The following is a 12,996-nucleotide window of genomic DNA, read 5'->3' on the forward strand; positions in this document are numbered from 1 at the left end:
GTCATGCTAGATGTCACTGAACTTCTGTATCACTAGGGGATCAGGGGTAGTAGAGGAAAGGTGAAGGCAAACCTCCTGTGCCAGCTTATCAGCCGTGTATTCTCCAGTGAGAACGGATGATCACTCCTGGATGTGAAAGACAGGCATTTTGCGTTTTCTGTTGTTGAAAACAGGTTGACCTTTGGCATTCCCCCATTGTTGAAAAGTTTTGTCTACCAGCTCTGATTTTAGTTTCCGTTTGTGAGAAACATTTGCACTTCTGCTGAGATTGTAAGCATGAGTGTTTTCCACTCCTGGTATGTGGTTTTCTATTAGCTGTATGTATCTTGCTACCGACCAATTGCAGATGGACTGAGCTGGTGTGGACAGTGAAAGGAAACTGTACCTCCCCTGTGGGCAGAACATAGCAGTTGTCCTGTCCACAAGAACTTGTACGCTTTTCCTCTGGATCTGGCCCTCAAAGGGCTTTCAATGCTAGGAAAATAGTTTATAGTTCGAGACAGATGATAAGCTTAGGGGTCCCCTGTTTGGACCATAACCCTCTTATTTTCTGTTGTTCGTTGTGTGCCCTCAATTCCACCTGTGACGCATTTGTTGTTATGATGGCCTGCTGCGGAAGTTATTCCCTTTATCATGTTTTCGGTGTGCCACTATTTTTGACCACTGACGTTTAACCAGTCGAATGGGTTTTAGTATCCTTGTGTTTGGATCCACTGGATGCACAAGGCCATCATACTCAATAGTTTCATCACTGTTCTCACTGTCAGCTGTGGTAATGGCCAGTCTGTTCCTGTAAAGCCCGTACTCTCCTCATAGTCAGATATGATTTTGCTTTTAGAGTATCTAGGTTTGCCCCCAAGAAAGTCTTCAGTATTTCTGGAGAAAAGGATACCTTTTCCAAATTGAAAAACCCAACTGGTGGAGAAACAGGATAGCCTTCAAAAGGCTGTTTTTGCATTGCTTAAATGTGCATGCCCTAATCAGCCAGTCATCTAGGTAGGGGTACACATGAGCAGACTATTTCTGAGGTGTGCTGCAACCACAGCCAGTGTTTTGATAAACACTTGGTGCAGACTTTAATGTAAACTGTAACAATTTGAACTTATAATGCATCCCTTTTAACACAAACCTGAGATACCTCCTGCATGAGAGATGAATGGAGACAAGAAAGTAAGCATTAATTAAGTCTATAGTTACCTGTTTTTCCAACAGAGAGAGCACCTCTTGCAAACTGGTCCTCTGGAACCTTAGTATCTTGACAAACTTGTTAACAAACCTTAAGTTCAATATCAGTCACAGGGTTCGACCTGGTTTTGAACAAGAGAATACACCCTTGTGGTTCTTACGTTTTAGGGTAATTTTTCTATTTCTTCTTCCTGCAATAGGTCTTTTATTTCTCTTAGTAGTAGCTCCTCTTGTTCCTTTTTACATGTCTCTACTTTTGTGGTTTTGATGGAGGTGCCTCTGTAGGCACTCTATGCAACACCCATGCTTTATTAAATTTAGCACCCTTTTGGATACTGTGATAGACTTCCAGGAAATGTAGAAGTCTTTTATCATCCCTCTACTTTTGCCAAATTGTGAGAGGGTTCCCAACAAGTAACTTGGACTGAGAGGAAGCTCTCCTGCAGGTGCTGCCTCTGGGCTCACCTTTGCCACACAAAAAGCCCTTTATCTGTTGGTGCTACCGTTGTGTTTAGCCAAAGTGTGTGTATGCAGGAGATTTTTGTAATGTGGGAATGAAAGGCCTTCCCTGTCCTCTCCTATCTGCAAAGTTACCTCTTCTAAAAAAAGATTTGAATGTGTGCAAGTCAACCACTGCCTTAGCAGTCATTTACCTTTTTCATGCCCTACAAGCTGTTGTCGACATCTGGCCAAATAGATGGTTTCCTGTTAGGAGCAGGTTATGTTGGCCTGAAATTCGTAGCCAGACATGTCTCCTCAATATATTCTCTGTAGCCAATTGCCTGCTCGCAGTGTCAACTACATCTGATGCAGACTTAAGGCAGGAGTTGGCTATGTTCTTCCCCTCCTCTAGACTGCCTGAGCCCTTTTGTAGGATCCTGGGGAAGGCATGACATTATGTCCTTTGTGTCTTTCCATTGCTTATGACTATATCTGTAGGTAGTTGGAGTTGGCGATACATCATTGAATAGACCCCCTTTTCATCTTTCTGCCCGCTGCCTCTAACCTTTTAGTATCCTTGTCTGGAGGAGGGTCCAAGGAAGACGGAGAAATGGCTCTTATCCTTGCAGTCAACAATATCAGACAGTCTGTCTATACATGCGACTTTAGGTACCCAGGATACTGAGTGGACGCCTTGTATTTATTTTCTATCCTGGGGGTAACTGCTGTGCCAGATTCAGATTCTGTATTTAGAAGAACCTCCAGGCCCTGCTGTTTGATCCCAGGTAGCATAGGAGTAAACTGTTTTTTCTTATGTACAGGGTCCTGCACATCAAAAGCATCTGCAGCACTATTAACTACCCTGCGGGATGTGGAGATACCATCTCAAGGAGATGGCCTTGAGGGATAGGTTGCCCATCTCTTGTGGAGAGCCTGTGACAATGCCCTCCCATAGTGTCTTGTCCTCCCCATGGTTGCTGCATAGATTCATTGTTTTCAATAGCAGGTCTGTCTCTACCTCCAGTGCTCTATTTTGTACCATCAGATGCTTTCTTGTCCCAGCAAGTCTTGTCCTTTGAGGATGTCTGTCCCGTACTTCCGTCCTATTGCTCGACTGTAACTTCGAGGTCTGGGTCATCTTGGTGTTTACTGTGAGCTTCATCAACCTTGACGACACTCTCTTTAGAGAAGCCCATCTCATCTATTGGTGGCATGTTTTTACTCTGTTTCTCAAGCTCTGACAGAGGAAACTCAGGGATCCCAGCTACTACCAATCCCAATTTTCAACCAAGATGAAGACACTCTTAGGAAAAAACCTGAAAACCCTCAATCTTGCTTTGAGATTCTGCAGGAACCATAAGTTTTCAGCAGCTTCCCATAATCCGTTGACTGACCCACTGTATGGCAGAAAAAAAGAACCTAAATAGTGGTCACATAGTGGGGAATTGTGGGCCTAAGGCCATTGTAATATCCAGACTCCACTTAAGCTGACACTCACTAAACATAGAAGAAAGTTTTTACACTATAACAATTCCCTACCCAACCACTATAGTGAAGAATTATGCATGCATTTGAATATAGAAGACACTTTGGGGGTTATTCTAACTTTGGAGGAGTGTTAATCCGTCCCAAAAGTGACAGTAAAGTGACGGATATACCACCAGCCGTATTACGAGTTCCATAGGATATAATGGACTCGTAATACGGCTGGTGGTAAATCCGTCACTTTTCCGTCACTTTTGGGACGGATTAACACCTCCTCCAAAGTTAGAATAACCCCCTTTATGCTGCAAAACATACTCTCCCCCGTACTTTTAACTGCCTAGTTCAAGGTGAAACAAAATAGTGTGCAACATATTTGTCAATACATGGCTACTCTGGCAAAATGCTCTGAAAACCTGAGGACATAGACTGTTGCAATTGCTGCCTTTGCACTAGGCCTCCCATCATCAAATTTAACATGCGTAATTAAGAACCAGATATCCTGGGCACATGGACAAACTAATACAGATTTTATAAAGGTTTTGTGTCCAGAGGTGGCTGCACTCCTATGCATAACCATAAATCTAAGAATAAGTCTGCATCAACTCTTGATGAGAGGGGGGTAGCATTCAATGTGATTATATCGCCAGACATTTGAAGACAGGCTGCCCTTACCAGATTCAGCAGGTGAATCATCATCTTCATCAGTGTCCTCCTCTTCATCGTCATCCGAGTATTTCCTTTTTGCCATCTTCTGTCGCAGGCGGCGGCTTTTTCTCATTGGTCGGGCATAGTGCCGCCGAGGTTTCCGTGCGCCAATTTCTCCATCACTGTCATTTGACTGCAGGTCATCGTCGCTCTCAACATTTTCATCTGATACAACAAACTCATCTTGGGACCTAAGAAAGGATAAATATTTTCCAAAAATATATAAAAACAGAGGAAGGAATGCGTTACCTACCATATAAGCATCTGCTTGTAGTTTGTATTGCTGCAGATCCACATTCTCTGCATCCTTGTGCCATCTAACTTTAGGCATGCACTGTCTGAAGAAGTCTTTTTGAGTCATGAGAAACCCTGTAACTCCTACCTTTGCAGGCAATGCTCATGGGCATCCACTGCATTGTTGGATTGGTTTTTGCACAGCGGGTGAATAAATATGACGTGTAGGTGTGAAACATGGTGACCGTGCCTTTTGTATATAATGGTAACAAGTGTTACTGTTAAAGACGAGTTAAGTAACATTCTCTTAACATGTTTGGCTGTAGGTACACATGCTCTACATAGACTGTTGAGCAGTGCTCCCTAATAATTCTTAACACCGTTTGGCCAATTCTAGCCTGTTGAAGGGCAAGAATAACAACACAGTAGTGTTTAGTAAGAGTGTGTGGTGTTGGCCACGTAGCTGCTGTATAAATATCAGCTATGATAACATTCTTTAAGAAAGCCATAGTTGCCCCCTTCTTCCTAGTGGAATGTGATCTAGGGAGGACGAGAGAACCCTTTTAGCTTTAAGCTAGCACATTTGAATACACTTAACCATTCATCTAGCTATGCCAGCTTATTGATATTGGGTGTGGTTTTGCGAAGGCGAAAAATAGTTGTTTTTTGCAGAAAGATTAATTTCTACCAATGTGGTGCCTTAGAGCTCTTTTGACATTAAGTACGTGAAGGGCCTGTTCTGCTACCGACTCTGGATAAGGGAAAAAACAGTAGCTCGATTGTTTGGTTACAGTGAAAGGGAGAGATCACTTGTTGAAAGAATTTAGGGTCAGTCGAGTACAACCTAATTTGCATCTAATTGTATGATCAGTTCTTGCAAAGCTACGGCCTGTAGCTCACAAATACATCTTAGTGAGGTAATAACTATGAGGAAAGCTACTTTCCAGGAGAAGAGAGGAATTGCACAAGGCAGGCATGCAATGACTCAAACAAGGGACCAACAAGTTTTGTGAGTACTAAGTTAAGGTTCCAAAGAGAGATAGGTGGGACTCTTGGTGGAAAGACCTTTTTGAGACACTCCATGTAGGCCTTAGTAACTGAAATTATGAATGGAGATGTTCCCTATTTTGCATGCATGTGGCAATAGCCAACAGTGTAGGCATTTGGAAGTATATGCTAATCCCTATTTTTGTAGGTAGGGTAATTAACACAAAAACTTGAACAGCTGGTATAAAGGGGTTGAGGTTTTTAGAAATGCAGTACTGTAAAAACCATTTCCACTTCGAAACATGACAAATTATAGTGGTGGGTCTGCAAGCTTCCTTAAAAATGTAAATAGACCCCTGTGGGAAGCGTAAATAACCAAAATCTAAGACAGGTGCCAAATTGCAAGATTCATGTGACTCGGGTCTGATGCTGCATGAAAAGGTCCATCCTGTAGGGCAGTGGTTCCCAACCTAAATTTCAAAATAATTATTGAAATCCAGGGACCCCTCCACTGAGTCATTATTAAAAGCTGGGGACCTAATCTGTTAATATTTACTAAGCAGTCGCGGACCCGCTGAGGAGGCTTTGCGGACCCCCCTTGGTTGCCGGACCACAGGTTGGGAACCATTGCTGTATGGGAGCCTCTCATGAGGACTGGCAGACATTTCTAGGACGGATGAGAACAATGGATGTCTGGTCCATGTGGAAGCCCCTAGGAAAAGTGATGTTTGTTGCAGTCTCCTCACCACATATCAAGTGGGAGAGGAGGAAAAGTGCAGGCAAATATACCTGATCAGTTCATCCATAGAGTATTATCCACAGACTGTGAGAACCTCAAGTCATTTTGAGTTTTTGTGAGTGATGATAAAGTCTATTTGCAAAAAAAACCTACATTGGATCTATGAGTGGAGGACTTGTGGGTGGAGTTCCCACTTATGGACTTGTTGATGTGTCTGATGTGTCCTGCTGAGCATGTCTGTGAATTTGTGGTCCATTCTTGGTAGGTACTCCGTCTGTGATGATGAATCGCCCAGTGCCAAATCTTCTGCGCTAGTGTTGCAAATTGGTGTAGCCTTGTCTGACTTTATGAGTACTACAATGCCCTGACTGTTGTAAAAGAATCCCTTCAGCTCAATGACAAGTAGTTCCATGTAGTTCATGCGATACTCCTGCTGCTGTGCTGACCAAAGTCGCATGACTATTATGTGGTGTAGATACCCCCCACTCACATCCTACTAGGTATATCTGTGGTGATGGTCACCTGTGGAATGGGGTCCTTGAAGGTCATGCCCTGCAACAGGCTGTTGCGGTTTCACAGCTGCAGAGAGTGACAAGCACTGGTCAATAGCAACACTGAGTTGCCACTTGTTTTTTTTCTGGCCTGCATGGAAAAACACTGACCAGGCTGAGGTGGTAACTCTCCTAACACAAGATCTTGCAAATACCCCTTCGCTTGTGACCATTGCGCTGAAAGGCACTCCTGTAATGGACGCACGTGGAGGCCTTCACTCTCTGGTTGGTTGGTTGGGATATGCCCTGCCTGTTATGGCATTTAGAACCAACCCTAGGAATGGTTGAATATGTAGGGGCTGTAGATGAGACTTGGTGGTTCTGTCAAGCAAAGAGATGGCCACTTGTGTGTGTCCTAGGTTCTGCTGCTTGCTTGCCCCCTTGATCAGCCAATTAACGAGATAAGGGAAGACATGTATGTGGCCCCTCGGAAATGGGCAACTACGACTGCTAGGCATTTTGTGAATATCTTTGGGGCTGAGGTAACCCAGAAAGGAAGTACCTTGAACTGGTAGTGTTGTCCACTTACCACAACGCTGGGAGGATTACTGATGAGCCAGATGGATTTGATGTGGAAATAGGTGCCCTTCAGATTCGGGGAGCTCATGAAGTCACCCTGCTGCAGAAGCAGGATAATAGCCCATGGGGTTATCATACGGAACTGTTCTGATGGTGTAAAAGGCAGAGGCCTATGAGGAGGCACAAGCTCTATGCTTTTCTTGAGTAGGAGCGTTTGAACCTCTTTGTGAAGAAAGTGGAAGTGTTCCTGATTTTGGGTGTGTGCACAAGGTGGGATATGTGGTGGGGTAGACAGAAGCTCAAGGCAATATCTGTGTTCTATTATTTTGAGGGTTCATTTGTCTGAAGTGATTTCCTCCCACAAGGAAGGAAATCTTGTAGTCTCCTGCTGACAGGTTTTGTGTGATCTGTGGGGTTTGCCAGGCAATGCGTGGATGCAGAAGCTATCTTATTGGGACTTCCTTTATCCCAGCCTTTGTTGGAGTTGTTGCCCGTGAAATATCCTCGTGCATATCTTGTATCCCCTTGCTGATAGTAGGCATAACATTAAGGCCGAAAGGATTGTGGCTGGTCAGGAGAGGTGGTCTTGTATTCCCCCTGTACTGCTGCTGCTGAAAGGATCCTCCCAATGGATGGACTTTGTAGGGCACCCATGGACTTAATGATTTCTGTGTCCTTTTTAATCTTTGAGCATCCCATCAATGGGCGGTCCAAAAAGACGTTCTCTATCGAACAACAGGTTGATAAGATGCTTCCGGACCGCTGGCTTGAAGCCAAATATGTGAAGCCAAGAGTGGCAATGATGTATTATGGAGGTGCTAATACCTCAACCCCCCCACACCCAGTCAGTCGTATCGGCAGCATTAGGTGCACAGAGTATTGTGGCGCTGGAAATCATTTATCACTTCTGTCACAAGTTCCTCCCCCATCTTTTTATACGGTTAAGGGACATTTTGGATGAAATTCCTCCATCTCATACCATGGCCATATCTTGTAAGGAGGCACACAGAATTACCAATCCGACAGTTTGTGGCAGCTCCAACTGCTACCCTTTTCATTTCTGCATCTATGCCCATACTCTCCTTATCAGATAGGGGAGTATCACCTGTGGCTTGTGCAGAGGGTCTCTTAGGGGCACTGTGCACCACCAAAATGTAAGGAGGAACATGACCTGTGACGTATACAGGGTCAGAGGGAGAAGGCTTGTACTTCTTTTCTGCACTAAGGGTAACACCTCTTGCTTTGACTGACTTCGAGAACCCATCAGAGGGTGTCTTGAGCATCCCCTTTAACAGGGGCAGAAACTGGATAGAATGCTCCGATTTAGCGAGAGTCTCAAAGAGAAAGTCTTCTCTATGTAAAACGTACATGCCTACTTTATGGTCGGCCACTGTCTGCTGTACTGACCCATGACAGATGGCAGTATCATCCGGGGGAGTTGCCTTAAAAGGGATATTTTCGCTTCTAAATACCCCGCTGGGTCAATATCCTATTCCTCCCATGGGTAATCCCTAGGGCGTGGGTGAAATAAGTCCTCATACTTCTGCAAGGGACTACAGGGACTCCCCTGCTCCGAATAGGAGTGAAGTGACTTCTGCACTGAACCTGGAGGAAATGGAGGCGGATGTGTTGGGGGGAGGTGTGCAAGATGGTGTAGGAGGTCAAAGCTGTGGTGAAGGAGGGGGTGGCGAGGAAACAGGAAGTGTGCTGGTTGCTGTGCATTTAAACTTTTTTGGAGTGGGTAGCCTCTCAGAAAAAGGTGTTTCCTCAAAGGCAAGTCTTCTTTTCTTTGCTAATGTGTCTGCAGTATCTGGAGGGGGAACTTTGGCAGTACTCTCTCCTGTACGAGGGTGAATGAACAGCTGTTTTTGCTTTTCATTGAAATGTTCTTGGAGTTTCTCAAGAATAGACCTTGATGTCTTCAGGAACCACGGAGGGGGATCTCATTGCTAGAGTAGCTGGTAGCTTCAGGCAGGAGTCAAGTTTTTTTGGCTCCAATACACATCTTTGGATCTGATGTGGCTGGACGGCTTTGGGCAGATCATGTTTCACTCAAATGCTTTCTCTGTGTGGTGACCAAAGCCCGAGAGCAGTGGAGGGACTGAGGATGGTTTACTTTATGCACTGGGCTAGAAGCCTGACTGCCTTGAGAGTGGTGCTCAGCTCAGAGTGCAGACTCTTGTGACATTTGTGGAGTGGCTGGGATTGGGCCATACTCAGTGTCCTAGGTGTGGTCTTGGTTGCTGGCCTTGAATACGCCGCTTCCTGGCCTTCGTCCTACTTGGCATCAGACGCTCTAGAGTCAATGATTTCTAGGCGGGGCTGGTGAGTTGGACCACCAGCAGGTTCAAGATCATCTTACTCCTAGCCACTGGGGGGGGATCTGCTTCACCAAACATGTCAGGAGCATGTTCACCTGCTTGCCTCACTGTTTTAATGGGAAACCACCATCTGTTGGGGTGGTATCGAAGGGTCTTCATGCACTAAAACACAAATCAGGAGGGTTATGCGCTGGTGAAAAGGCAAAGGTTGCAGACAGTATGAACGTCAGCCCAAGGGTATTTAGCACAGCAATGAAGACATTTATGAAAGGGGGTCCGGTCCATCACCTACCATATGTGGGCATTCTTTGCCACAAAAGACAGTAGATGGAGGGCAAGAGGACCAGAAGGGGCGCCCAAATAGATGAGAACCGAAGATATGCGGTGGTCTCTGAAGTCCAGCAGAGTAGAATAAACTAATATCAGATCAAATCTATTGGTAGTCTTTGTCAGAGGCATAAGTGGAGGGAAGTAATGTTAGAACCCGAAGAGCAAAGGCATCAGTTCTGGAAACCCTAAAAGTACATGTCCAAACTCAATGGTGGAGAAAACAATGGAGATGGTACCCATGTGCACTGCCAACTAGGGAAGTAGTAACTGGGTACCTTGTGATTCAAAAAGACTTCTTTGCACAAAAACAACTAGTAACATCCAAGTCCAATCCTAGATGGCAAGAGTAACCAGAGCACACGTATCTAAAGCCACACATGCTACAAAAACTATTTCCAACATCTGCAATAACAAGGATATTTATTAGAAGACAGAAGTTCCATTTTTTTTATATAGACTTATTCTTAAAATCGTTTTTGACTAGTACTTTGGAGAGCAAGTACACTTCAATGCACATCTGTAGCTTAGTGCTAAAATATAAGAATGTTAAGTTAGAACATTGTGCAATTAGATAAAATGCTGCCCCTCAAAGTTAGGCTATAGCCCATAGAGATATTGCTTACCTGTAAATTGTACCCAGTGTTAAATGTTAAAGAATTATGGGTAAACACAGACATAGAGCATAATGATAATAGGAACAAGCACAGCCTCTTCAGACCAAAAGGCAAAGGCTAAGCCGAGATTGAACAAGCACTTGAAAAACCAATAGATCTTGCTTATGTAGGAGTTATTGGCTATGCCAATGTCTTTTAGTCATGTCGTACAGCAGTGTGGCTGCTGTGCAGCGTGTCTAAAAGTTTGAAAAAAACTCTTGGCATAGTTCTTTTTTCTTATGACAGGTATGGGTGGACAACTAGGACACTGGGATGGGGAGTGGGAGTAAAAGGGCAACAGGAGGGAAGGTGGGAGACAACAGGATGACTAAAAAAAAAAAAAAGCACCATGACGCAGCAAGCACTGTATTTTTCATACAGTATGTTTAATCCTTTTTTCAAATATAAATGGCTGTAATGAATAAAGAATGTAGCTTAAGGAATTGTTAAACGTCTTAATTAAACAACTAAGCAAAAAAAGTATTTACCACTTTATATATGGAACATGCTGACATGCCATCCTACAACAGACAACTTTGCACATAACGATTATATCTGTACTTACACCGCAAAAAACAGATATCTGTCCTTCTTAGAAAGAGCCTGAGCTGCTGTTTTATATATGAATTTCAAGGTCTGGAGGGAAGATATGCCCTTGAATGCACAGGACACTTGCTTATGCGCATTTTTGCTCGAAATGTAACTTTGGTTGCTGCTCCATGTATTATGATGCAATGAGCTAAATAATAATTCCCTGCCTTTAAAAGAATGCATCAGTTCTACTTGTTCATCCTCTGAATTAGTAGGACTGCTTGATTATGTTCTTTCAGTGTGAACCTAAACAATGCTCAGCAGCCCTTCTGACTGGGTTTGTGTTATGTAAATGCATATGAGCAAGCAAGAAACCGACTGTTGCTTCGAAATAGTAATGAATACACAGGTGGTAACATATGCCCCATAAAGGTAGCAAACAGAACAGCACATCTTAGATGAACGTATACCACATTCTGTACGTGAACTCTACAGTGCCTAGGGCTAGCGAGTGGGCTGGTACCATATTTAATTGTTTTTACTCAATAATCACTGTAAATTATCAGCCGTCACAGCAAAGCAATGTAATGAAAATGTCACTTACCCAGTGTACATCTGTTCGTGGCATCAGTCGCTGAGATTCACATGTTCTGCAATAGCTCGCCATCTGGTGTTGGGTCGGAGTGTTACAAGTTGTTTTTCTTCGAAGAAGTGTTTTCGAGTCACGGGACCGAGTGACTCCTCCTTCTGTGCTCATTGCGCATGGGCGTCGACTCCATCTTCGATTGTTTTCCCCGCAGAGGGTGAGGTAGGAGTTGTACTATAGTAATAGTGCCCGCGCAATGAAATGTGTAAGTATGTACCTATTAAAGGTTTAAATAATATATATACAAATGTACAAAATTGAAGGTAACTTCTGAACTGCTACAGGCTTCCGGGGAGGTGGGTGGGCACATGTGAATCTCAGCGACTGATGCCACGAACAGATGTACACTGGGTAAGTGACATTTTCAGTTCGATGGCATCTGTCGCTGTAGATACACATGTTCTGCATAGACTAGTAAGCAGTTATTTCCCCATAAGCGGTGGTTTAGCCTGTAGGAGTAGAAGTTGTCTGAAATAGAGTTCTTAATACAGCTTGACCTACTGTAGCTTGTTGTGCGGATAGCACATCTATACAGTAGTGTTTGGTGAATGTGTGAGGCGTAGAGCATGTGGCTGCCTTACATATTTCATGCATTGGGATGTTTCCTAAAAAGGCCATTGAAGCACCTTTTTTCCTTGTTGAATGTGCCCTGGGAGTAATGGGCAGTTGTCTTTTTGCTTTAAGGTAGCAGATTTGGATGCATTTAACTATCCATCTGGCTATACCTTGTTTTGATATTGGGTTACCTGCATGAGGTTTTTGGAATGCAATAAATAGCTGTTTAGTCTTTCTGATGTTCTTTGTTCTGTCAATGTAGTACATTAATGCTCTTTTGACATCTAATGTATGTAGTGCTCTTTCAGCCACAGAATCTGGCTGTGGGAAAATAACTGGTAGTTCTACCGTTTGATTTAGATGGAACGGTGAAATAACTTTTGGTAAAAATTTAGGATTAGGTCGTAGGACGACCTTATTTTTATGTATTTGTATAAAAGGTTCTTGTGTTGTGAACGCTTGAATTTCACTTACTCTTCTTAGAGATGTAATGGCGATGAGAAAGGCAACTTTCCAGGTTAGGAATTGTATTCCGCAAGAGTGCATGGGTTCGAAAGGTGGGCCCATGAGTCTTGTTAGGACCACGTTTAGGTTCCATGAAGGAACAGGTGGTGTTCTTGGTGGTATAATTCTTTTAAGACCTTCTATGAATGCTTTGATGACTGGTATCCTATACAAGGAAGTTGAATAGGTAGTCTGCAGGTATGCAGATATTGCTGCAAGGTGTATTTTAATAGAAGAGAAGGCTAGCTTTGCTTTTTGTAAATGGAGCAAGTAATTTACTATATGTTTTGGAGTTGCGTGTAGTGGTTGTATCTGATTATGATGGCAGTAACAAACAAATCTTTTCCACTTACTTGCGTAGCAGTGTCTAGTGGATGGCCTTCTGGCCTGCTTTATGACTTCCATACACTCTTGGCTAAGTTGTAAGTGTCCGAATTCTAGGATTTCAGGAGCCAGATTGCTAGATTCAGCGATGCTGGATCTGGGTGTCTGATCTGTTGGTTGTGTTGCGTTAACAGATCTGGTTTGTTGGGCAGTTTGATGTGGGGTACTACAGAGAGATCTAGCAGTGTTGTGTACCAGGGTTGTCTTGCCCACGTTGGTGCTATTA

At 43.7% G+C, this 12,996-nt stretch overlaps 1 protein-coding gene across 1 annotated transcript in view; it reads right to left on the reverse strand.

Annotated features, from left to right (window-relative positions):
* The window catches only part of RSF1 (remodeling and spacing factor 1), a 502,800-nt gene that overhangs the window by 35,128 nt on the left and 454,676 nt on the right, over nucleotides 1-12,996 (reverse strand). Inside the window, exon 14 of the mRNA XM_069203919.1 lies at nucleotides 3,784-4,007. Within this exon, the coding sequence (XP_069060020.1) occupies nucleotides 3,784-4,007 (224 nt within the window). The remainder of the gene's footprint in view (nucleotides 1-3,783; nucleotides 4,008-12,996) is intronic.

This window comes from Pleurodeles waltl, chromosome 8, assembly GCF_031143425.1.
Source record: "Pleurodeles waltl isolate 20211129_DDA chromosome 8, aPleWal1.hap1.20221129, whole genome shotgun sequence".
Classification (NCBI taxonomy): Eukaryota; Metazoa; Chordata; class Amphibia; order Caudata; family Salamandridae; genus Pleurodeles; species Pleurodeles waltl.